Here is a 27,350-nt window from a genome sequence, read left to right as displayed (position 1 = left end):
CAGACAAAGGCTCACACAGGAATGCTCAGAGGATTCTGTGTTATGTAATAGCCATAAACATTTTCAAGCACCAAAATATCCTTTAACAGGTAGATAAACAAATTATGGTGAAACTTTACAACGGAATACTTCTTGACAAGAGAAAAGAATGAACTCTTGCTAATACGCAACAACACAGATGAACTCAATACTGAAAGGAGCTGGGTCAAAAGAAAATAAATGGTATATACCATATGATTCCACTAATATTAAACTCTTGAACGCTCTACAAGTGACAGGAAGCACATCAGGGGTTGGTAGGGGTTGGGTACAGGAGCAGGGATCACAAAAGAATAGGAGGAAACTTCTGGGAGCAATCCTAACAGAGGTGATGCTTTCTTGGCTGTCAAAACCTACCAGATTGCCCGATTATACACTTTAAATATGTGAGGTTTACAGTATATTGGTGATATTTCAATACGTGGTTAAATATTCTAATAGTGATAAATAAGGTGGCGACAAGAAGAATATGTAGAGAAAGATTTTCTGCTTCTCAAAGGAGGAAAATGGAGGGTTGAAATTCAGAAGGACCAAATCAGTATAGATCTTCAACACAGTGCGTTTACATCCCAACAAACCCATCATATACTGAAAGCCCTCTAAGTCAAAAATGCATTTAATATGCCTCAGTGAGAGGCACCTGGGTGGCTCAGTGGGTTAAAGCCTCTGCCTTCGGCTCAGGTCATGATCCCAGGGTCCTGGGATTGAGCCCCTCACTGGGCTCTCTGCTCAGCAGGGAGCCTGCTTCCTCCTCTCTCTGCCTGACTCTCTGCCTACTTGTGATCTCTGTCTGTCAAATAAATAAATAAATCTTTAAAAAAAAAAAAAAAGCCTCACCGAATGACCGTCATAGCTTAACCTACTCTACCTTAAATGCTCAGAACACTTAGACTAGCTTATAGCTGGGCAAACTCATCTAACACAAAGCCTATTTTTTAATAAAGTGTTGAATACCTCATGTAATTTATGAAATTGCAGTGAAAACCAGTGTGGTTGTCCTGGTAAAAGATGGCTGTCAGTGTATCAGCTGTTTCCTTGTGACCGCCTGGGAGCTGTGGGCCTGCCGCTGCCCGATATCAGAAAAGGGTGTTGTAATGCATATTGCTAGCCCTGGAAGATCGTGTACTGCACATTGCCAGCCCAGAAAAAGATCAAAACACAAAATGTGTAAAAAAAAAAAAAAAATCAAAATTCGAAGTATGGTTTCTGCTGAATGCAGGTTCCTTTAGCACCATAGCAAAGTCAAAAAAATCCTAAATCAAACCATCATACGCTGGTGATCATCTGTATTATTTGAAGTGCTAGGTTACAAACTGCTACCAGTCCATAACATAAGGAACCTGCACGGGGGTAAGTCAACGACTTCCCTAAGCACACTGTTTAGTCCAACTGATTTTTTTTCCATAATCAACATCTCTCAGTGAGAAAAGCGATATATTGATGAACACTGGCATATGCTCCTCATCTAATCCCAAACCTGTAAGAGACAGTCCCCAGACCGCAGACTGGCATTAGTCTACAGACACCTTTCGAGTAGCATGGCCTTGGTAACATGCATTTTTTTTTTTAACCCCTCAAGCCCATCTTCATCTCTACGATGAGAAACAGTAAAAACTGTTCTAAACACCTCAAACAGTCTGATGCTCTTCAGAGCGATTAAGCTTGCAAATAGCGGACATCAATGAATTATGGGTCACTGCATTATGCAGTAAGTCTTTTGAAATAAAGCAATATGGTGAAAGTAAAATGACATTTTTTATTTGTTCAGAATGCCTGTTTTTAAAGTTAACTGCAATTAAAAATGGTTTGTTTTCCAGTGAAGTTAACACCCAAAACTATTAACTTCAGTATTAAAAGTCTATCACAAAAATGGACCTATGTTTAATCTTGGCTGACATCTGGATAGTTATATATACATTATACAACGACATCCATTCTTCTTATTAAAGCATACCCTCCCGATCAGACACAGAAATGCAGGAGTAACAGTGTTACTTTCATTTTTTCCCACTCGGGTAAAAGATTTTAATCTCTGGAATTCATAAACTCATTGTTGATGCAAATTTAATTATTTTTTCTTGTTCATGTCTGAAGAGAAGCTTCTTTCTCTACGAAATTTTACATTTTATAATCTTTCCTTTGAAATAGAAGAAAGATATGGAATCTCCTGAGTTATAGATGCAGCTTATACATTCTTTAAAAGTTATTTTTAAAATATTACAAATTAATCATATATATCCATAATACACATCCTTGCTATTCATATATTCCTTTAAGCAACATTCAAGTAGATTTGTGCTTTGTACGTTTACATTACTTTACAGTCTATTTTTAGCTTTCAATAAAACTGTATATCTATAAAGATTTCTCAAATATTTAATAAATGAGGCAAAACAGCCATTATGAAAATATAAACTGCTATCACAGCTTTTTCATCTCTCGTTTTTTATGCATTTCCTGTCAACCATGTCATTTCCTGTTCTTTAGGGAAGCGGATACATTTTTATCTCTGTAATCCCAACACTGCTGCTTTCTCAGCACAGCAAAACAGTCAGTATAGCGCAGGTGCTCTGAACACACAGTATTCACTCGGTCGCATCTGGGGTAGCAGTAGAATCTGACAGTGTTGGTATCCACCATTTCCAGTTATTTCAACTGCAGGACCACCTTAAAACACAAAGTTGGGGGGAAGGGGATCAGGTTATTCCAGAATGATGCCCACGTCTGCTTAATGAAATGCTCTGAAATCTCTGAGAGCTAGACAAGTGATAACAAGCAAGTACAATGCACAGTAACTGATGATGCAGACCTGCCAGGATCCACGGCTCAGACTCAGCTAACATTGGAATGAGTCTCTACCACACACACGCTCAGACATTGAGCCCCATCCAGAAGCAAGCCAGGCTACCCGTGTGGCTACGAGGCATGTGGACTAGTCACCATGGCACTAAAATGACTGAGTAACTGCAGACGGAAGCTGAATATACCAGGGTTTCAGAAAGGTAGGCTGGGGGGCACCTGAGTGACTCAGTGGGTTGAGCCTCTGCCTTTGGCTCAGGACGTGACATCAAGGTCCTGGGTCCTCTAAGTACAGGAGACAAAATATGGCTTGTAGTTACGACAAAATCACGTAAAAGCCAATGAGTGACTGAAGATTTTATATATACAAAGGGTTGACTAAATAAAACTGCTGCTGTCAGAAAGAAATAAAAATAGCTCTCTGTATACATGTGTTTCTTTCATAATTGCTCGGCACTGGGCACCCAGGTGGCTCAGTCTGTTAAGTGTCTGCCTTCGGCTCAGGGCACGAGCCCAGAGTCCTGGGATTAAGTCCTGGACTAGGCTCCCTGCTCAATGGGGAGTCTGCTTCTCCCTCTCCCACTTCCCCTGTTGTATACACTCTCTCTCTGTCAATAAATAAATAAAATCTTTAAAAAAAAAAAAAAAGATTGCTCAGCATCTTCTCTAGTGATCAGCTCCCCAGTGATCAATGTCAGATATTCTAACCAAGGTCTCTTGCCCCTGCCCAACCTTCTTAGCCATACATTTTTTTTTTTAATGCAAGACTTGAACTCACAACCCTGAGATCAAGACCTGAGCTGAGATCAAGTGTCGGATGTTTAAGTGACTCAGTTACCTGGGCACCCTGGTTCTACTTTTTTTTTTTTTTTTTAAGATTTATTTATTTATGTATTGATTTTGAGGGACAGTGTGAGAGCATGAGCAGGGTGAAGGGTAGAGGGATAGGGAGACGCACACTCTCCGTTGAGCAGGGAGCCTGATGTGGGGCTCAATCCCCGGACTCCAGGATCATGACCTGACCTGAAGGCAGACGCTTAACCAACTGAGCCACTCTCAGGTGCCCAATGCTGAGCAATCATGAAAAGAACACACATGTACAGAGACAGTTATTTTTATTTTTTTCTGACAGCAGCAGTTTCTACTGTTTAAATAGGATTTTTCTGATTAAAGAAACACTGAGAATTATTCCTGTTATTTAGTCAATCCTTTGTATGTGTAAAGTCTTTAGTCACTCATTAGTTTTACTTGATTTTGTCCTAACTACAAGCCACATTTTGTCTTCCCTACTTAGAAGATTATAAAAGCAATTCTCTTTGGGCTGTTAAAACTTTCTAAAAAAGATTTTATTTATTTATTTGACGGAAAGAGAGCACAAGCAGGGGGAGCAGCAGAGGGGGAAGCAGGCTTCCCACTGAGCACCGAGCCTGATGCAGGGCTCAATCCCAGGTACCTGGGATCGTGATCCAAGCCGAAGGCAGATGTTCAACCAACTGAGCCACCCAGGCATCCCTTACTTGTGCATTTAAATAAGATACTCTTTTCTTTAAAATCAGGACTACTCATAATAATCATAAAAACACTTCAGGATCAACTAATTTCACAGCCCCAAGGTAAAAATTTTATTTTAATCTTTAATAAGCACCAAGGCAAAAAAAAAAAAAAAATAGAGCTGTTAGAACACCACCATTATTCTATCAAAAATAGCTACTTGATCAATTATGCTCAAAACTAAGTAGTTATAATTATAAATTATAATATCTAAAACTAGAGATACAGAATATATCAACAAGGTATTTTCTCCGCTTAACACATCAGGAATAAAAGAAATATAAAAAGTCAATTATGAGCTTTTCTTCTAGTGTTCGAAGAGTATCAATCAAACAAGATATTTGTTTGATTTTTATCGATTTTTATCGAACATATCGATCTTTATCAATTTTTTTGAATAATTTAAAACACACAACAAAATTAAAACAAATACCTTATTAGCTGCTTCCAAGGAATTTATTAGATTCTGCAGCTCTTCTTTACTCATTTCAACAGAATATGGTTTGACTTCACCATTTTCTTTTATGTCTAGATGAAGGTTTAAAAGCGGCATTTGTAAAGTAGCAATCTTGTCACTAGACAGTGCAAGCTGTTTAAAATGAAGAAAACAGTAATTAATAAGTAGTAAAAAAGACTATATTAAATAGGCATCAGAGCTTATTAACAATACATTTTAAGAAAAGAATACTTGGGGGCGCCTGGGTGCCTCAGAGGGTTAGAGCCTCTGCCTTCGGCTCAGGTCATGATCTCAGGTCCTGGGATTGAGCCCCGGGATCGAGCCCCGCAACCGGCTCTCTGCCTGTCTCTGCTTACTTGTGATCTCTGTCTGTCAAATAAATAAATAAAATCTTTAAAAAAGAAAAGAAAAGAATACTTCTGTTTGCTGTCAAGTACAGGAAAAGGTGGAAGAAATAAAGAAACCCATGCCAAACCAGCACAAATATAAAGAATGGACAGAGAAAGGATGATGAGAGAGGAAGACAACTAAGGAAAGGAAAACCAGGCAAAGTTTGTAGTAGAAGCGGAAATCCAAAGCACAGTTATGGGTGGGAAGGAAGTACTGAATGGACCCCCAGTGCGTCAGAACACCAAGAATTCTTAAACTTGAAGAAGTGTGGAGATACCAAGAGGATGAAAGTCCATGAACAAAGATAAAACTAAAAACCCTGGTAAACCTTGTGCAATGAAGATACTTAATTTAAAATCAGCCAATTTGGGCGGGCCAGTTAGCTCAGCTGGTTAAAGCGTGGTGCTAATAAAATCAGCCAATTTTCTGCTAACCTTGATAAGTATGTTATCAAGATACCATTTTTAATTACAGCCACTCAGCAAAAACACTCAACATTTACTCCACTTCCTATTTTCTGTCTAAAGAGAATCCTAGAGGAAACGAAAGAACCAAGTATTTATGATACTAATAATTTTTGAAACAAACACGACAGCTTTATTGGCTTATGGCAAAGGGAAAATCAATTTTCCTGGAATCTGAGGTAAAAAACCACAATACCTGAATCTTCAAAGTGCTACCACTTGAAAAAATTTACTTGTACCTTTACTACCTGATAACGAACTACACTTCCCTAACAAACGTCCTCAGAGTGCACACACTACAGAATCAAATCCTTACATACCTACTTCATTCTCTCTTCAAAAACCAGGACTCATAATATCTGAGGTCTGAAGTACCAAAGATGGTCTACCCTATAGATAATCCTCCTTCTCAGTGTGTCTAGTAAGTGCTTTCTCAGTTTATGCTTGAATACGACCAATGGTGAACATGCTACCTCAAGAAGTGGTTAAAAAAAATCTTCAGATACTGACAGCTGTAAAAAAAGTTCTCCTTATGGCTGAAGGTGAACTCATCTTATTGGAAACCATATACCTTAGACCTTAGCCTCTGAAGCCACACAGCATGTATCAACTCCTCATCTACAGAGATAACTTTTAGTTCTTCAAAGATAAGTGTAATTTTTCCACTAAAGTTTCTCTTTTCTGGATACAGGGTCCCAAGTGTTTCAAAAAACCTTCATGTACCACAATTTTAAGTTCCTGTTCATTCTTTTTTGGTTTGGCTCCAATTTGTTTAAGTATCTCTAACTTTGGCAGCCAAAAATAAAAGTATTACTAAATTAAATTAACTAAAAAGACTTAATGAATGAAAACAGAATTAGAACTACCCATTGCTTCAAACAGTACATTTCTACCAACAGAAGACTGAATCATTATACTGCTGACTCAGGCCACATTTGGCAAATCAAAACAACTAAATATTTTTCAGACAAATTACTTTTGGCATATCTCTCATATTCTTTTATATTAAATTGGTTTTCCTTAAATAAAAATCCTCTACCTAGGTTATCTCTGCTCAGTTTATTTTGTTTCATTTGGTCCATCACTGTAATTTGCTATAAAATAATTTTCAACTTTGATTGTATTATATTAATATTTAACATATCTCAGATTTGACAAGCATAATATTCATGAAAGAATATTTGTTGAAGAAGTTTGGGCCAAAACCAGAATCACAGAGACCTCCTTCCTGGCTAACACAAATTCACCTGTTTTTCTTATTCATCCAGCTATGACACATTTAACTCTCTGATTTGTCCACATTTTTCTCCACTATATCCTCAAAGACAATATGAGGCACTTATCATGCTGAAATGAAGAAAGACAATGTGTTTCAGCACTACCTCCTCATCTAGATCTAGGTAACCTATATAGCATGGAAAGTTGGTCTGAAATTGTTCCTTATGAATCCTACAGACCATGAGTCTCTTTTCAAAATATTTGTCAAGTGCTCTTTTAACAGCACATTATATATTTTCCCCCTGGAGGCAGAATCGCATTTACAGGAAGACTATAAAGTCTAGAAAGTTCTAGCCAAAAACAGATGTTGAATACATACTACTCCACTACTCAAGATATTTAATGATTCACAGCTCTAGTAAATTAAATTTATTACCAATGTAATGTTTTTACATATTATATGGATGTTTATACTGTATTAAGATAAAGTAAAAATGCAATTTTTTGACGTTTTCTTAAAATAATAGAAATTTTAGGTGTATATTATGAAAAAGAATAAACATTTCTATTCAAAAAATTAGGTAAAAAGCATCATGCCCATAAACAGATTCTCACCTTTAACTGCCAATCAAAATCCTGTAGCTGTGCAGAAGAAATGTCAACTATTTCTTCTAACAGAGCCTGCTTGATTTCATCTTTCCTACTTTTTAAGCATTTCATGACAGCTTGTTGATGAAATGAATTCAACTGATTCAACTGCTGAAATATCTATGAAAATAAAAATAAACAGAAAATAAGTGAGTGTCTTTTTGTTTAAAATGTAAACACAGCTCCTCTCCCCTTTCATAAAATCTTTTAAATGACAGTTTTAAAAAAATGTATATATATCTATATATATATATATATATATATATATATGTTTTTATCTCTGTGAAAAGAGTAAGAGGAGAATGCATAACTAACAAACAAGCAATTTTAACAAATTTTTGTAAAACAGAAATGAAAAGCACTGACTGATGAAGTAGCATAGAAGCAAAAACCACTAAAGCTGATAGAGATATTTTAATATCAGACAATGTAGCCTTTAAGGCAAAAAGTGTTATGAGAAATAAATAATGGCCCAAGGGCCATTCAATAGAAAGAACAATCATAAATTTGTGTGCACCTAATAACAAAGCTTCAAAATATATAAAGCAACACAACTTGGTAGAACTAAAAGGAGAAATGGATAAATCTACCTTCGTAATTAGAATGTTAACACATCTCCCAGTAACTGACAAAAAAATCAGTAAAGATAAAAAACTTAAAAACACTATCTTTCTTAAACCTAACTGACATATAGAACATTGTGTTCAATAACTACATTATACATATTATTTCAAAAGTATATGGAACATTCATTCACCAAAATGAACCATATGATGAGCCATGTAGCTAATCACAAGATTTCAAAGAACTGCAATCAAATTATTTGTTTTTTTCTCCACAGTGTAATTAAATCATAACTGATAAAAAAAATTCCAAATACTTGAAAATTATGCAACACAGTAACACAGTACTATGAAAGAAATAAAAATCAATCTTACATAAACTCTTCCAAGAATAAGAGAAAAAATACTTCCTAATTCATTTTATTAGACCAGAATAAAACCTGACATCCTGACAAGGACATAACAGAAAAGAAAAGCTATGGGCCAATATTGAAAAAAAAAAAAAAAGATACAAAAATCCTAAATAAAATACTGGCAAATCAAATTTAGAGATCATAAAAAGATAATACATCATGACCAAGTGGTATTTATTCTGGCAATGCAAGGTTAGTTTAGCTTTTAAAAATCCAATGAAAGACACCACATCAACAAAATAAAGGAGAAAAAAAATAACAAATTTAGAGAAAAAGCATTTAAATAAAATTCAATACCTATCAATGGCAACAATTTCAGCAAAGTAGGAACTGTAGGAAACTTCTTTAATCTAATAGTAGATATCTAGAAAATCATACAACTAACATAATAAAATAGTGAATACATTCTCCCTAAGGTCAGGAATAAGACTGCTTTTTTTTTTTTGTTTTTCAACACTGTTTTAAAGGTGTTAGCCAGTGCAATAAGGTAAGGGAAAAAAGATATTAAAATGTAAAAAATGTAAAATGTAAAAAAGAAAATAACTTATACCAAGAAAATTTAAACCAAAAATTTTTTTTTAATTTTTACCACTTTTTAATGTTATACCAAAAAAAAATTTTTTTTAAGTTTTATAAGCCATTAAATAATAAAATTTTTAAAAACTGTTAATCATGGGGTAAAGATATAAAAATTGATGGTGTTTCTACAAAATAGCAATAAAAACTAGAGAACAAAATTTAAAAACATCAAATATATCAATTACTTGGAAATAAATCTAACAATATATTTGTAAGATCTCTATACTAAAAGCTACAAAATGTTAGAGAAACTGAAGTAATCCAAATTAAAAATGTTATACCATGTTCATGGATTGGGTGTATTAATATTAAGCTGTAAATTCTTCCCAAAATGATCTAGAGATTCAGTGCAATCCCATGCTAGGAACTTAATTATGTCACTCCAAAATTTCTACATTGCAATCCTAACCTTCACTGTGATATTTAAAGATGGGGCCTCTGAGAAATAGTTTAATAGGTCATAAGGGTGGGTTAGTGATGATAGGATTAGTACCCCTATAGAAAGAGGAGAACATGCTTCTGTCCCTCCCCCACCAATGTGAGAAACAAAACAAGCAGGTAGTCTGCAGCCAGGAAAAGGGCTCTCAACTGGGCATCAAATCAGTCAGCACCTTTATCTTGGACTCAACAGCCTCGAGTATTGTGAGAAATAAATTCTTGTTGTTTAAGCCACCCAGTCTATAATATTTTGGTATGGCAACCCAGCAGGTTTTTTGGTTGAAATTGACAAGATGGTTTTAAAATGTACATGTAAATACAGAGAAGCCAGAAGAGCCAAAGCAATCTTGGAGAAACATGAAGTTGAAGGTCTTCTACTACCAGATACAAAACTTTATGTAACACAGCTTTAATTCTACAGTAATTAAGACAGTATAGTAATGAGAAATATACACAAATAAACAAATGGAGCAGAATAAAGAGTCCAGATACAGGGGTGCCTGTATTTGAGTATGTGAGTGTGTGTGTGTGCATGTGTGTGTATCTATATATACATGTATATTCACTGTATGTATATATGTGTGTGTATATAATATATATTCACTGTATGTATATGTGTGTATATGTATACATGTATATATGTGTGTATATACATGTATGTGTGTATATATGTATATATACACATGTATATATATATGTATATATACACATGTATATATATATGTATATATACACATATACATATACATACAGTGACCTAATTTACAACAAAGGTTGCTCAGAAACTCTGTGGGAGCAAGGACAGTCATTTCAATAAACAGTACTGAGTCAACTGGCTACTGATGTGAAAAAATGTGAACTTGACCCTTACTCCACACACAAGTATTAATTCAAAATGCATCAGTAACATAAATGTGAGAGCTTCTAGAAGAAAACTAACACACACACCTTCATGACTTTGGCACAAATACTTCTTAAACAGGACCTTAATAGCACTAAGCACCAAAATAAATACTGACAAAGCTGGACTATTAAAATTCAGAACTTCTCTTCACAGAAAGACACCATGAATAGTGAAAAGGCAAGCCACATAAAGGGATTAGATACTTAAATAAATCTAACAAAGAACTCCCACCCAGAATACCATCCAAATCAAATGAACATACATAACCACATTTTTTTTTAAGAGTAGGCAACCTATACAAACTGTCAAAATAATATTTGACCAAGGTACAAAAGCAATTCAATAAAAGGATACTCTATGACCTATAATTTCATGTCAAGATGTCTAGCCAAGAAAAGTTGGCAAATATGTGGATAAGGAGACATGTACAAAATGTCTATAGAAGTACTATGCATTGAAGAGGTAATGATCTAATAGTTCATCAGGAGGGGGCCAGAAAAATAAGTCCTGCTAATTCCTATCATCAAATACTATAAGAGTTAAAATACATGAACCAGATCTACATTTACCAACACTGATAAGTCTAAAATACAACATTTCATAAAAAAATCACAAAGGGATACATGTTATCAATTACAAGTTACATGTCTAAACAGCGTAAATAATTGTATATATTGCTTACAATGCCAATATTCATACAATATAGAATACAGAACATGTACACCAACTTCACAAGTAGTGAAGGGGAAGAGTGCCATGCCCAGGTGGTATTTAGGTTTATCTGTAATGCCTTGTTTCTAAAACAAACACACAAACCTGTAAGGCATGAAGATATTAACAACTGTTTAATTGTGATAATGGGAGTGTAGGTGTCAGTTATGCAACTTTTAGGTTTTTTTTCTACATGATTTAAATGTTGTCACAATTTTAAGAACACAAACAACCAGAACTATTAAAAAAAAAAAAAAGTACTTCCACAATCAGATTTGCCTATTCACAATTATAAGGTTTCTTGTTGTAATGTAATATATAATTACTGGTGGCACCTGGGGATCTCAGTCAGTTTAAGTATCTGCCTTCAGCTCTGGTCATGATCCCATGGTCCTGGGATTTGACCAAATCAAGCTACCTGCTCAACCAGCCGTCTGCTTCTCCCTCTCCCTCTCCCCTTTTCCTCCTCCACCCCCCTCCCACTCCTGATCTCTCATGTTCTCTCTCTTGCTCAAATAAATGAATAAAATTTTTTAAAAAAGGTATAAATATACACTTACTGATGATGACTCTTATATAATATAGTGCCTTCAAGACCAGTTTAGAAAAACCTGAAAACTATTATTTATTATAAGGTATAGAAAATTGGAGTGAAGTTACCTCTTCATCAGATAAATTTTTACCAACTACAGCTTTGAAAAATTTGGTAATATCTTCTAGAACATTCTTCCATTCTGCTGAATCCCAAAAACTGTGATAATCCTGATGGAGAGGATAAGCTCGGCCACAAATGCCATCAATTATTTTGTGAAGAAGCTAGAGAGAAAAAGAAATAAATGAATTACTAGTAAACTTATAAAAAAGATTTATCTTCCTTGTAGGAAACAAATACAGTTGGGACAAGCTCATGTTATCTGCAAAGCAGCTTGAGGTTGAAATATAACTATTTTTAACATTATGTTAATTAAAAATCAAGGCTCCAATAAAAATCACAGACTTTCTATAATCTTGTCCATCTTCAGAGGCTAAAATAATTTCATAGATACACTGTTATTTGCCCAATATTCATGAAAGAAGATGGCGAATATAAAGGTTTCAGCTTGGTATTAGACATTGTATTTATACCAATAATCTAAAAAAAAAGTATGACTTTCAGTCTGAAGTTTTTTTTAGCATAGATCAATAAATGTCATTTCCCTTTACTTCCATTTTTACAGAATTCATACTCACTTCTTTTGGTCTATTTCAAGACAGTGGTCAGTACCTTTCTTTTTCTTTTTTACATTCTTTTATCTCTACACTACCGTAGCATCAGCAATGGAAATCCTAACATATATATAACTGAACATAGTTATTAACACTGAATTTTGGAATAAAACTGTCTAGTTTGAATCCTAGTTTCACCACTTAACTAGTTTGATCATGTTATTTACATGTTCTGTGCCTGTTTTCTCATGTATAAAATGAGAATATCACCTACCCCCATTATGTTGTAAGGATTAAATGAGTACATGCAAATCATTCGGCACATTCCTGGCATGTATAAAACACTTAAACATTTTGCCAGCCATTGTCATATTTCTTCTTATTATTATTATCACTATTACCACTACTACTACTGGTATCAGGTTCCATGTCTTTAACATATATTAACTGAGCACCTACTATGCCAGCACTATTCTAGATAAATGATTGATATGGTTTTCTTTTTTTTTTTTTTATAAGATTTTATTTATTTATTTGACAGAGAGCGAGATCACAAGTAGCCAGAGGCAGGCAAAGAGTGAGAGAGGAGGAAGCAGGCTCCCTGCTGAGCAGAGAGCCTGATGTGGGGCTCGATCCCAGAACCCTGGGATTATTTGTGTCTTGTAAAAGAGTATCTGAACCCAAATAATTTGGAAATAATTTAAACAACAAGTCTTATAACTCTTTTCCCCTGAACCATATTCTACTCCATTTTAAGCAATAACTCTTTCTATATAACACCACAGATATCAGAATAGAAATGAGAAACTGGTAACCCACTTCTGAGTGATGGCTAAGGCACTATATGAGATTTTTTAAATACCATAAATCAATGAACATTCTTAATTTGAAATTCAGTCAAAGTTCTCTACATATACCCCATGTTATTCCAAGAACTAAAGCAAAAACCAGAACTCTAACTAAAAAATAAAAGTGCTATCTTTTTGGAATACAAATGTCTTTACTCATTCATTCATTCACTTATATATGTTTGTATTCATATATACAAATATGTAATGAGCACTTTATTCAACTGTTAGACAAGTTAATAGAGATACCAAGCAAGAACAGCCATTAATAACTATCATTTACGGCGCCCTGAGTACCAAGCACTGTGCTCATCCTTACAACCCCATGAGGTTAAGTGCTGTCATTTTACAAATGAGAAACTGCGGATAAAAAAAAGTAAGATTCTACCATAGAGTTTTAGTCTATCAGAGAAAAGCAAACATACAAATACATAAATGCAATTTAGAATGATTGGAGGTATATTATAAGTTTATAGAAGCTACAAAAGAGCAGAGAGAGGAAACATAGAAAGGGTTCTTTTAAAACGATGAGTCTTAAATGGAAGAGAAGGCCATTTCTAGTCCCAAGCAACAGCATATGTATAGAATGGAAATGTAAAATCACTTGTTCAATTTGAAAAAAGACAGGATACAAGACTGGAGAGGTGAGTGGAAGCCAAATCACAAAGAGCCCTGTTTACAGTGTCCAGGCTTTTTAATTATTTCCACAGGAAAGCAACCTACTCAAATATTTGCCTTATTTTTCCAAAAATTTGCCAACAAGTTAGGAAAGAAAAGGAAAGAGAGATGGTGAGACCAAAGGCCCCCTGCCTTCAGTTTTATCAGGAAGAAATCAGGGGTCCCTAAATAATTGAGGACACTCAAAATGGAGGCAGTACAGAGGTGGAAGAGACACAAAAAGGAGGCAGAACCAACCAAGGATGATACTCAGAATTTTAGGTTGAGTGGCTGGGTGAATGGTGGTGCCCCAAACCAAAAATGAAAAATGAAGCTATAACCAGAGGAAGAGTAGTGGGGGGGTGGGGTGAGGAGTTCAGCCCAGGACACACTGAATTTGAGATACGTGGGGTGTTATCTCAGCAGAAGCCTGACACTCAGGGAAGAGATCTTTGGCTAGATGCAGAGATCTAGGTGTCATCAACCTACACGGTGGGAAAGGTTATGGACCTTATCGAAAAAGTAGGTAGAAAGAAGACAGGGGCAGAAGGCTAACACAAAGGCTCACAGTCAATAGATCTGAACACACACGTTCCACCTTTGCCACTTAGTTTGACAACCTCGGGCCCATTACTCCAACTCTCTGCTGACATTTCAGTTTCCGCACTCATAAAAACACAGAAGAGAGTTAAGACAGGGTATTTTTGATCCTGATAAGAATTAAGTTTCTTCCCTTCTATCTCCCCCACACTTTCCCACTATAAATAGAATAGAGGAAAAAAGAAGACCTATATGTGGGGCTTATAAAAGCCACCTACCACATACCCCTCTATCACATTATGTAGGCAAAGCCCCCAAACCCACTTTTCGCCCACTGTGACTGGATGAGAATTGGGACTTACTCAGTGGTGCCTATCCCTGACACTGAAGGCCATCCCACCAAAGCTTGGCACCCGGGGTAACTGCCCCCATGGTTAAGCAGATCTTAGCATGCATTAATTCCTTCCCTCGGTAAACACTGATCAAGAACCCACCTTGAGCCAAACAGAACTCTCAAGCACTCTTTATAAGGATATAAAACGAAGTAACTACCCTGAAGGAGTTCAGAATAAGAGAGACCAGAGAGCTCGCCAACCAGTCAAGAAGCTGTGTGATGAGACCTGCATTGCTGTGGGACAGAGGAGAAAGGGTAAACATATTTACGTATCAATTACAACAGAATGAGTTCGTAGGCTGACTTCTCAGGACAAACAGAAACACAGCTCCCAGAGCTAATGCTGAAGCTCAATTTTGCATATATTGCTTTCTTTTAGGGACAGACAGATTTCCTTCAGGTCTTTCCTTCTTTTCGAGGGGGGAAAAACCCTCTTCTCAGTCAGATTTTCCTCTTAGAGAAACCACTGGGTTTTCTCTTCCTTTCACCATCCAGTCACAATACTTGTTAGACATAACTACTCTCTCCACATTTGATTTTTCAAACTCCATATGCCAATGCCTTTGGTATTGAGGCTAAACACAAAAGCATGGCATACATAAAGACTTGAGCCACCTGACTTCCTGCTCACCTGTCCAGTCTTAGTCTCCCTGCTCTGCTCACTCCAAATTTCAGCCTCTAAAAAAATTACAGCAGGTCCTAAAACCTGTGGAGGCTGGTTTCCTTCCCCTAGACTTGTAGCTGCTATTCCTCTGCCTAGAACACTTTCCTTCTAGCTTGTCTGGGTCCTACTCATCCTTCAGAACTCAACCTAGAAATTTAGATGTTCCTTTTCTGCAAAGCTTCTCCCCGCCCCCTCAAATCCGGAGTACTCCCTGTCCCACAAGCTCACTGCTGGTTAATTCAGTTTGGTTTCCTTATAAGAGAGCAAGTTCCACAGGGGCACAGGCTGTATCTCCTTCACCATTTCATCTTACACCAGCCATATGGGCACTCAGCACAAGGCAGACTTCAGTGCAAAGCTGGCCCCATGAATGAACAAGGCTGTTTCTCCCAGATCCGCACAATCAGGTTCCTTCTCAGGCTCAGGGTGTCAGTGTCTATGTCACCTCTTGAGGGAAAGGCTACCTTATACCACGTTACCTAAAGTAAGTGGCCCCGTTATTGGTGGGGCCAATAACGGGGCCACTAGGTCACTAGCTTTGTCCCCAGCACCTAGCACTGTGCCTGGTGCACAGGGAGAGTGAAGGTGTGTAGTGTATGAATGAATAAATTGACAGGCTCCACGATGTAAGATTTTAAACACTATGGTGGTGACTTCGTTCCCCATCCCAGAGTCACAGAGTCGCGGGCCGCACTAGGGAGGGAGCTGACCAGCCGTCCCCACCCGGGTCGAGCATGGCCCGTAGCAAGTCAGGTCGGAAAAGCCCCTCGAGGGGCAGCTCCGAGCAGGGGCGCGGAGGTGCCGCTAAAAGCCTCGGCCTCCTCAGTTCTCCAGGGGAAGCAGGGGGCCGGACACCCGTCATCACACCCATTCCCGGATCCCTGCCCTGGACAAGCCTGGGTGACCCCTGCGAAGACTTCGCGAACAAACCGGGCCGGACCTGCAGGCCAGGCCATCCCAGAGCCTCGCCTGCCACACCGCCTGCACTCTCCTCACCTGCGGGCCCAGCTCGGCTGGAAGCTTCTGCAGCTGCCACAAGGGCGTCCCCTCTTCCGGCTCCATCCCAGTACGGAGCAGAACCTCGGTCACATGACACGGCCCCGTCGCGCCTTAGAGCCGCGGCTCACCCACGTGACTCTCTCGGGGGGCGGGGCTGGGCGTGGAGACGCTGGAGCCCTTGTGCGCATGCGTAGAGGCACAGCTACCGCTTTCCCTGTAACTAAGGAAAATCACCTTCTCTCCCGGAGTAACTTTTCTGAACACAGTTGTAACAGTGAAGGCAAATTTGCAGATCCTCAGAGCAGTTTGCAACTTTGTTCAGAGTTCTATAAAACTTTCCCTGCACTCCGTTGAAAGCCAACTAATAAAAGTAACCGTGTTTTGAGCTCAGGGCCATTGTCCCTGAGTTTTGGCAAACGTCTCCTACTAAAGTATTCTGGTTTGGAAGGTTAAGTAAGGGTTTACCTGTGTGCAATATTCTTCATATAGATTATTTTAAGAAGAAGGTACTGTTCTCGTGCCCATTTCCAAATAACAAACACGATCAGAGAAGTCAGGAGAATTGTCAGATTTAGCAAATAAAAAGATGGGAGTGCCCAGTTAAATCCGAAATTTCAGATAAACAACAAATAATATTTTCTTATATGTGTGCCCTAAATATTGCATGAGGCATAATTATACGAAAACATTATTCCTTGTTTATCTGTAAGTCAAACCTAACTGGGCAGTCTGTATTTTATGTCAACCCTAGAAGTCACAAGAGCTAAGCGGCACAGGCTAAAGTTAAACAAAGCCACACTCGACAGCCACACTAACACTGAACTAACAACAAAAGCCAAACAGCTTTTCTATGATTTCTCTCCTCATTATAACTGTTACTTTGATCGGGTGCTGGAGAATCTAGTGGGATAAGACAGTTCTGCTATCCAGAATTGCACAAAAGGTAAGAGATCCAGAAATTACAGTCTAATATAAACTTAATAATAAAAGTGGTGAAAACTGAGGAAGCATACCACAGAGGAGAAAGTAATTGTGTGGGCTATGCAAAGAAATACAATTTATTAATGACATCCTCGAATGTTAAGCTCTAATACCCTTTCTCTACTCTGTTCCCTATCTCTTGGAGGTGAAAGCAATTTCTTCCAACTCTGAATTTTCATAACTGTCCCTCACTTAAAATATTTACCACTTTATAGTTCTTAATAAAGATAGTTACTTAACAACAATCACTGCCCCAACTAAAGCATAATTATCTTAAGACACTTTGTGCATAGGAGCTTCTCAAGTAATAGTTAATAAACATGGAATCTGGAAACTTCCTAGCTAATCTATATCTGTTAATAAGACTACTGGAGGTAGAGTCTGTTTCTAAGAAAAAGGTAGATTTTATATATTGTAAAAAATGGGGTAAAGATATTTATCGAGCATCTACTATATGCCAAACTGTTTTTATCTTATTAATTCTCCATATAACCTTGTGTTGTGGGTGTTACCACAACTTTTAAAGATGAGGAAACAAATTTGGTGAAGCAGTATCGACTTTGTCCAAGGTCATACGGGTGTTAGTTGCAAAGTCACTGTACTGAGTCTGTGTTTCACTGGCCCTAATGAGGAAAGAAAGGCATTCTGAGGTGATATGACTTCCTAAGGTCATAAAATAGGTTACTAAGTAAAGCAGGGCCCAAGATTTAGTCAGAGGATACAGAATTAGGTCCTGATTTCTTTCTCAAGCAACACTAGGTATTAGGAAGAATTTGGTTTTACCTTTGGAATTTGGTTGTAACAAAACTTAACCTTTAATTGTTGAATCACTATATTATATGCCTAAAACTAATATAACACTGTATTTTAACTAACTGGAATTAAAATTTAAAAATAAATATGTAATAGTAGTACACACACACAAAAAAAACTCAACCTTTAACAAACACAGCTTCTTTTTTTAAAAGATTTTATTTATTTGAGAGAGAGAAAGACAGACAGACAGACAGACAGACAGATAGTGATGCGGGGCTCTATCCCAGAACCCTGGGATCATGACCTGAGCCAAAGGCAGATAATCAACGGACTGAGACACCCAGGAGCTCCAAAACACATGGCTTCTAATATAGTTCACAAGTTGAGAGTGCTTAATATTTGCCTTTTGATAAGTAAGAGGATCTTCTTATGTGTGTAATCCAAGAGGTTTTCAAAACCTATTTCTGTCTCTTACAGTCCCATTTTTACTAAGAGTGTTCTAGTTTCCATGTTCCACTTACTCATAGTGGCAGTTAGAAACATGGACTCTGGAGCTAAACTTCTTAAATTCAAACCCCACTTAGGCAAATTAGTAGATGTGTAATATTAGGCAAGCTGTGTTCACTTCCCTGTGCTTAGGATTCCTCACCTGTACATGGTTATAAGGTTAGCACAGAATTTACAGAGTCATAAGTTCGTATATGTCAAGTTCTTGAAATGAAGTCTAGTCTGGCACATACATTCCTTTGTAAGTGACCTTCTTTTCTCACCTGTTATCTAACCAAAGTTTAGTGGGTTCCAGAAAGCAGAATGTCTCCTCCTTCTTTACCCTCCTAGGTATAGGGTTGGAGAATCTCTCTGCCTTGGGAATGTGATTTGCCTCCAAAACCCACCTTGGCTGTTATATAGTGCAGTAGAGGCAATGTAAGTCAGTGGTGTAAAAAAGATCTCAGATAAGCCTCACTGAAGTGCGCTTGCGGAGCTGAACTTGCAATTCTGGTAGAGTTAATTTGTTGCTTTTTCTTGAGGTTATTTGATTGAAATTTTTTTGTTTTGAAGTGGAAGGAGCAAGAGAGTATTTTTTTCATCATTCCCTGGGAGATTTATTCATTCACTCATTCTTTAACAATTACTGGTTAAACATCTCCCTTGTTTTAGATATCCGAATGGCTCCAGCATTGCAGGCAGTAAACAATAACTGACCTTCTTGTTGTGTTTGGCAGGGCCTCAGATAACAAACAAGTAAGCAAATAAGAGCATGTCAGCTATGGAGAAGCATCCTAAAGAAAATGAAACAAGGTGATGTAATAGAGAGGGATGGTGGAAATATACTTAGATTGGTCAAGGAATACATTGCCAAGAAGTGGCATTTATACTAAGGCATAAAGGAGGAGTTGGAGCCATGAAGGCAAACATCTGGAAAACGAGAGTTGGGATTAGAATGCAAAGACCCTGAAGCAGGAGAAAGTCTGCCTTACTCAAGATAATAACCAAAGGTCATGTTTAGCCAGACTGTACATAGCGAGCAAGGCAAGTGTTGTGGAGATGATGTCAGAAATGCAAGTAGTTTTATTTTATTTTTTTAAGGCTTTATTTATTTGTGAGAGAGAGCACACACAAGCAGGGGGAGCAGCACACAGAGGGAGAAGCAGGCTCCTCACTGAGCAAGGAGTCCGATGTGGGACTTGATTCCAGGACTCTAGGATCATAACCTGAACTGAAGGCAGACACTTAACCAACTGAGCTACCCAGCTTTCAGCAAATTGACATGCACTGGTCTTCATTTTTAAATGTTATACTCTGGAAAGAAGTTAGACTTTGGGAAACCAGCTCTTGGGTAGAAGTGTGAAAGCAGGAGACTCCATTTGGGGGCCATTCCAGATTAATCCTAACTAAAGTAGGCATTAAAGTTAATATGACCTAATTTGCATGCACACGCTGTAGAAATCTAGGGACCTAGATGATGAGTGGTGGCTGTGGGAACCAGATACAAATGGAAAGACTCAAAATATATTTTGGGTAACGTAGAATTTTTGAATCATTATATTGTACATCTAAAACTGACACTGAGTGTTAATTATAGTTCACTAAACAAACAAACAAACAAACAATGAACTTGTTTAAAATCTCAAAAGAAAGATATTCTGGAACTACGGAACTGAGATCAATGGAATTTATGGGGGTTGGATGTTTTTGAAAGAGAAAGAGAATATAGAAATAAAATGCAAGCTATAAGACAAGATAAAACATCTGTCCTCCCTGACAGTTGAAGGTTTGGGGCTCTGGCCAAGAGACAGAGTCATAAACCATAGCCACTGTGTTAGTGAAAACTTTTGGAGGAAAAGTGTGCTGTAGTAGCTCTAGAGTCAAAGGCCATTTATATCTCTGTCACTAGCCATGTGACTTCAGAAAAATTGCTTAAATTCACTGTACTTCGGTTTCCTTGGCAGAAGATAGGGACAAAACTACTGCCCACATAGCAAAGTTGCATGAAGTTAAAACGAAGTAACGCATACAATATGTTAACATGGCATCTAGAATGTAGTTCGCCCATAGGAAAGGTTATCTTTCTCCAGTATTAATATTATAAGTAAGTATAAGTAGCATATAGCCCTGGGAACAAAGTAAGATACGTTCACACACAAACGCACATGCCCTGTGCTAATGAGTCTGGTGAGGTGCTTTGATAAGGAAAGTTCAAGAGAAATATGGAGCTGATTCATCCCTGTGAACTCCCATGAGTAACTGACTTGGGCAGAGGAGAGATAGATTGTGCCAATCATTCAGACACAAGATGGGCATTATAGTAGAGATGGCTGTTTGTCCCTCAATATCTCTCCTCTGTTATGAGTTAAATTGTGTCCCCCTAAAAATTCATACAATGAAGTCATAAACCCCAGTACATCAGAATGCGACTGTATTTGGAGATAGATCTCTATATAGAGAGATAATCAGGTTAAATTGAGGTTATTATGGTACATCATAATGCAGTATGACTAACGCCCTTATGAAAAGGGGGAATTTGGACACCAATACATATGGAGGGAAGGCTATGTGAAGAGATTCAGGAAGATAGCTTGGCTCTCCAAGCTAAGGAGAGAGGCTTGGAACAGATCCTTCTCTCACAGCACTCAGAATGAACCAACCTGCCAACAGCTGAATTTTTAATTTCTAGCCCTTAGATCTGTGAGAATAAATCTCTGTTTTGTAAGCCACCTCTTAAGAGATTGATTGATAAACCAGAGTGTCACAGGGTAAGAATTGTTTCATCCTAGGGCATTCTCCCTTGACCCGTAAGTTCCTTTAACCAATCAAGGATTAGAAACTTGCTCAGTGAATATAAGACTAAATGAAAGAAAATGGAATAGATCTAAAATGTTTCCTTGAAATTGTAATGGACCATAGTCCTTTTTCATTCCAGGAACAATTCTGGGTAAAGAAAAGACAAAGCATCCCAGGGGCACCTGGGTGGCTCAGTTAAGTGTCTGCCTTAGGTTCAGGTCATGGTCTTGGGTCTGGATCCTGGGATTGAGCCCAATGTTGCATTCCCTGCTCAGTGGGGAGTCCGCTTGTCCTTCTGTGCCTCTCCCCAGCTCATGCTCTCTCCGTCTCTCTGCCAAAAAAAAATATATATAAAATCTTTTAAAAAGGAAAAAAAGACAAAACATCCTTCCTCTAGCCTGAACTAAAAACTTTGTTTCTTTGACTCTCCTTTTTACTAGCTACCATACCCTTATAATTCCTTCACACAGACTCTTGACCAAAATTTAGGAAATATTTCTGTTCCAGAGGATTACTCTGGGAATTTCTATTCCCCATTCTTGTAGGTCGGAGTTTACTAGTTAATTTCAGATGATTACCTTTTCTCGTCCCTAAATTCTGGGGCTCCCTACTCTTGCTACCCAGGAGCTGACTACATAAGTTTCAGTAAGTACAATTTCTGACAAATGTTCTAGGAATCAAAAGCTATTAACTCATTATTTAGAGTTTACGGCACCCTTTAATAAAAGAAATTGTTTGTAGCTTTCCACATCTATTTCCTCAGTTCAAACCTGCTTTTCAGGTTATTCTATGACGTGAAGTTGACTAATTTGTTCATGTGTTGCAATGCAGATGTGCTTAGTGATTTGCATTGCAATCTATTTAAAATTATTCTTGTCCATAAATTGTTGAGAGGAAAGAGCCTTCAAGTTTAAATGAGTTTAATTATCATCTTATAGCCATACAGGAAACATTTAAATGTTATATTGGCATTGATTCCATTGCATTGAAAGAAGTTACAAATAGTTAATTTGTAAATACTGGGTAGGTTCAGCGTTCAGTCTTGTCTGAATAAACTCAGATTTGGCTGCCTAGAGAAACAGCTTCTTAGAAGTCACTTGGTTAAATATCTCATTTCATCCTGATGAGTAAACTTGATAAACTGGAAGTCTTTTTCTTTTTGAGTTTTATATGTAATTAAGTAATGCTTTTTTTAAGATTTTATTTATTTATTTGAGAGAGAGAGAGAGAGAGAGTGAGAGAGAGCATGAGAGGGGAGAAGGTCAGAGGGAGAAGCAGACTCCTCCTAGAGTTGGGAGCCCGATGCAAGGACTTCATCCCGGAATTCCAGAATCATGCCCTGAGCCAAAGGCAGTCGCTTAAGCAACTGAGCCACACAGACACCCCAAGAAATGCATTTAATACTTCCTTATTCCATTATTTTCTTTACCAAAAAATATTCTCGTAGCTTAAGCCATCTGAGTTCTCCATTAAAGTGATCTTTGAAACACATAGGCATTTTGATTTAAAAGGGGCAACAGAGATCATACATAACAGTGATTTCAGTGTAGCAATAAAGAACACAATATATTAAAAGCTCGGAAATTGCTCTGTTAAAGTGAAGTACTTAAGTGAACTGCAATTTTGGAACTTAACTGGAACGCACTGTAATCCACAGTATACCCTCAGGAGTTGGCTGTCTTTTAGAACGGCATGTCAAGTGCTCAATTAGTCTTCCTGATGAAGATTCTATGCCTGTAAGACCTCTATTCTCAGTTGCCACCTCTTTTAATCACTGTACAGAAAATTCTCCATATCTGTGAGCGCTTAGAATTTCAGCCAGTGGTTCTTAATCAAGACAGCACATTAGAGTCACTCCAGGGAATATCTGAGTGGTTGATTCTTCACTTTCAATGTGCTACACTTGTATTTTGTTTTGTTTTTGCGAAAGCTTTGTAATTTACATACCAAAAATCCCACCACTTGAAATATAGTTCAGTGGCATTTTCTGAATTTATACAGTTGCACGACCATTTTCACAATTTAGCTTGAGAATTAAAAAATTAAAAAATAGCCAGACTTCACCCCCTAGATCAATAATATCAGAGTCTTGTCAAGGGTAAAACACCAACATTATTTTATTTGACACAATACTCCACATTCCACATGACTTAATATAAACTAGCATCGATATCCACTGCTTTGGACAAAACTTCGCAGAAGGTGAGGATTTGGAAAGTGTAGATGTAACCCCTTACTAACCAAGGGATCTGATCAATTGAGATCAATGTTGTCACAACACCAGCACAGCAACAAAGACCTTTAGGATGGTGGTTTTTTGATCACTCTGCAACTCCCATTTTTTCCTCTGCCTAGAATCTTCTCTTCTTTGTCCTGCAGCTCCCTCTATGCACACCTCATTGGCCTAATGAACTCCAACATATCCCCAGAGAATGTCCATTGCTGTTTCACTTGTGTCTCAACAACTCTTTGAACAAACTGCTATCTTAGTCCTTACAGCACTGTGTGGCAGCTATCTGTTTATATTCTATGTCTTCCATTGTTCTAAGAGCTCCTTGAAAAGCAGAGGCCATGATACATTCATTTTAGTATTCTTGACAGTGTCCGGCATGAAGAAGATTCCCCATAAGTGTTTGTTGAATTCAGAAAGGCAAGTGATTAAAAAAAAAAATAAAAAACAACAACAACAAACACTGTGAGAAGCTTGGTCAGTGATTCACAACCTTGACTACAAATGAGAATCAACTGAAGAGTTTTCCCAAATCCCTATGACCAAATCACACCTAGAACGCTTAAGTCAGAATTTCTAGGGATACAAGCCAGCAGTACTTTTTTTCCAACTCCTCTGGTGATTCTAAGATGTAATTGAAGTTGAGAACCATGAGATTAAAGACTTAGAGGATGGTCCCAAATTACCTCCTTGACCAAAAAGAGCTCTGCCCCCATGTCTAAAATGTATAAATTATTTCTTATCTTTTTACCTGAAAAGGGCTCAGAAACACTGTGGATTATTGACAAATATCTATTTAAAATATATACAAAGCACCTAAGTCTCAAAGAAGAGTAATGACGATTCAGACAGCATAAATTAGTGAAGCCTGATTACTTTCCTCCTGATATCTCACATAAAATAGGAATCTGAATTTGGATAGAAAATTGGGAGCATCAAAGCAAAAGTTGCACTGAACAGGGTTAAATATATTGGTAAGGAGGTCTCTCAAGTATGGGAGAGATCGAATTCCACTACACTGAAACAAAGAGTCAGGGCATCTTTAAGGGCTGGTGTGTGTGTGTAAGAACACAGGACATCTGTATCTGCTCATTGGCTTTATGCAAAGAAAACTAAACTTTCTTATGTCTTTGTAACAGGAGACATGTTTATGATACGAAGGAAGTCACTTACCAGAATTAGCTCTTGTCCTTCCATGGTTAATGGAGAGAGGGCTGTTATCTCTTTTGGTGATTACATTTCAGGAACATGAATCACAAATTCTTCAGAAACATGTTCCTAAATTGTAAAACTGGCAAGAGAATTTTAAAAAGATTTCCATCTCCAAGGGGAAAATTATAATTGTAAGTTTTCTAAAGGAAATGTTCTAGGAAAGTGGAGGTCGGGTGTTCAGTCAGGAAGCAGCCTCTCTAAAGTTTAGTCCAGGTGGGCAATGTAAAGGAAGTCTCAGTCAAAGTCAAATACATAGGTAATTTTGAACCCCAGAGAGCAGTATATAAGGTCAGGTCCAGAGGAACTGCCAACGAAGTGCCTCAACAAAGAGCTTTCAGCAGCGAAGTTTAGCAAGAGGGGATTGGAGAGGAAAGCTAGCAAAGGGCTTGAGGAATTTCTGGAGGTGGTTAGACTATTTTGTAGCTTTCCCTGCAGAGCCTCCTTGATATCCAGCACATGAGATGGAAAATATGTCCTTCAGCACATTCTTCTTCCTGAAGGACTGCTTGGATCTTCATTCCACCCTAACCTTCAGCTCCTGAGGAAAGTACCCAAAGCTGTAATCCCCAGCTGGCCTGGAAAGGTCCTGCTAACTAGGCCTTGCTCTACTGTGTGAGGTCCAATAAAATGTAACTTCTGACCCCAAACCCTCTTCATATATTATCCCAAGCCAGTTATGACAATAGAGGAAGCCACAGAGACTTTTGCCCTGCACCTGTTTCAACAAGCAGTGTGACTTAGAGCGTGTTGAAATCTGGGGAGAATTCTTTTGGTTTTATCATGGAATCATAGGAGTACTCTTTTTTTTTTTTCTTTTCTGCACATTATGATTCTTTTTCACCTTCTATCTGGCAGTTTCCCCTTCTTCATGGCTCCTACTCTTTCCTGCTTCAGCACTTGAGTTTTTAACCTTTAATCAGCTCAACTCAGTGATTCTCAACCTCAGACCTATGTCAAGTATATATTTTCCAGTTTCTCCAAAATTTATCATTCTTTTACTTGGCAGTTAAAGATATTTTCTCATTTTATTCTATCTTTTTGCTCTTCCTGGGAAAAGGGTTTTTTAAAAAATATCTTTGAAACTCTAGGACTTATGCTGTGATAGGAGAGATTTATTTTATGAACCAATTACCACAATACAGAAGGCATCCATATTGTAGCAGTCTATCAGTAAAAGAATTATAAATGGGATAAGGTACAGTCATATAATGGAGTGCTGCGTGCTCTTTAAAGAAACGAACTTATTTACTTCATCTATGAGAATAGAGCTAGATCTTAAAAATACAATGTTCAAAGAAGCAACAAGTGTTGGCGAGGATACGGAGAAAATGGAACCTTCTTGCACTAGTGGTGGGAAGGCAAGTTGGTGCAGATGCTGTGGAAGACCGTATGGAGGTTCCTAAAAAAATTACAAATAGAAATACCCTGCGATACCCAAAGAATATGAAAACACGAATTTGAAGGGACACATGCACCCTGATGTTTACAGCAGCATTATCTATAATAGCTAAACTATGGAAGCAACCCTTGTGTCCATCAATAAGTGAATGGGTAAAGAAGATGTGAGATATATGAATGCTATTCCGCCATAAAAAAGAATGAAATATTGCCCATTTGCAACAACATGGATGGATCTGGAGAGTAGAATGCTAAGCAAAATAAGCTAAACACAAATACCAGTTGATTTCACTTAAATGTGAAATTTAAGTAACAAAACAAGTAACAAAGAAAAAAAAGACAAACCAAGAAACAGACTCTTAACTACAGAGCAAATTGATGGTTACTAGAGGGGAGGTGGGAGGAAGAGAAGTGGTGAACCAAGTGCAGGGGATTAGGAGTACCATTATCTTCCTGAGCACTAATATATGGAGCTGTTGCATCACCATAATGTACACTTGAAGCTAATATAATACTGTATTGACTATAATGGAATTAAAATAAACATATACATATAATGTTCAGTTAAAAAACAAGATGTGAAACTAAATATTGGCATATCATATAATAGTCATGTACATTAGTTAAAATAAAAAAGTAACAGGGCAGCAAATATATGTATTTTTTTTAATGGCTCTTAGAAGCTTATACAACATATACATATAGCCTCTGGAAACGGGATGTGAAGTAGTATTCGAGGGGACTTTAGCGAGATCTATAATATTTCATTAAAGAAATAAGAAATTGGAGAATCATAATCCAAAATTCTAACTGTAATTCTGAATAGTAGGATATCGTAAGTTTGCTTTATGTTCTTTGTACTGGTCTAGACCATTTAAAATTACAAAAATAAAGGAATAATAAAGATGAAGATCACGTGATAGGTCCAAGCCAAGAGTTCAGAAGAAAGAGAACTCACTATCAGGGTGACCAGAGTCATTCTGATAAGGAAATAAGAAGGCTTTGGGGG

General features: G+C 37.5%; 1 protein-coding gene across 2 annotated transcripts; it reads right to left on the bottom strand.

The window, feature by feature from the left end:
- Positions 1-1,775: 1,775 nt before the first annotated feature.
- On the bottom strand, positions 1,776-16,637 carry COMMD8 (COMM domain containing 8). Of its 2 annotated transcripts, XM_082728490.1 has the most exons (5): positions 16,480-16,629; positions 11,835-11,990; positions 7,534-7,686; positions 4,823-4,978; positions 1,776-2,706 (listed from the first exon to the last, which is right to left on the bottom strand). In XM_082728490.1, exons 1-5 carry the CDS (start codon positions 16,543-16,545, stop codon positions 2,686-2,688), a joined length of 552 nt encoding a protein of 183 aa, XP_082584616.1. In that variant the 5' UTR covers positions 16,546-16,629; the 3' UTR covers positions 1,776-2,685. The 2 variants fall into 2 exon arrangements, with proteins under 2 accessions (XP_082584616.1, XP_082584617.1); XM_082728491.1 differs by lacking the exon at positions 11,835-11,990 and having other exon boundaries at positions 16,480-16,637.
- Positions 16,638-27,350: the final 10,713 nt, after the last annotated feature.

The sequence above is a fragment of the Mustela nivalis genome (genome assembly GCF_964662115.1).
Source record: "Mustela nivalis genome assembly, chromosome: 4".
In the NCBI taxonomy this organism is placed as follows: Eukaryota; Metazoa; Chordata; class Mammalia; order Carnivora; family Mustelidae; genus Mustela; species Mustela nivalis.
Note: the sequence above shows the minus strand (reverse complement) of the source record. Positions and strands in the feature narration are given on the sequence as shown.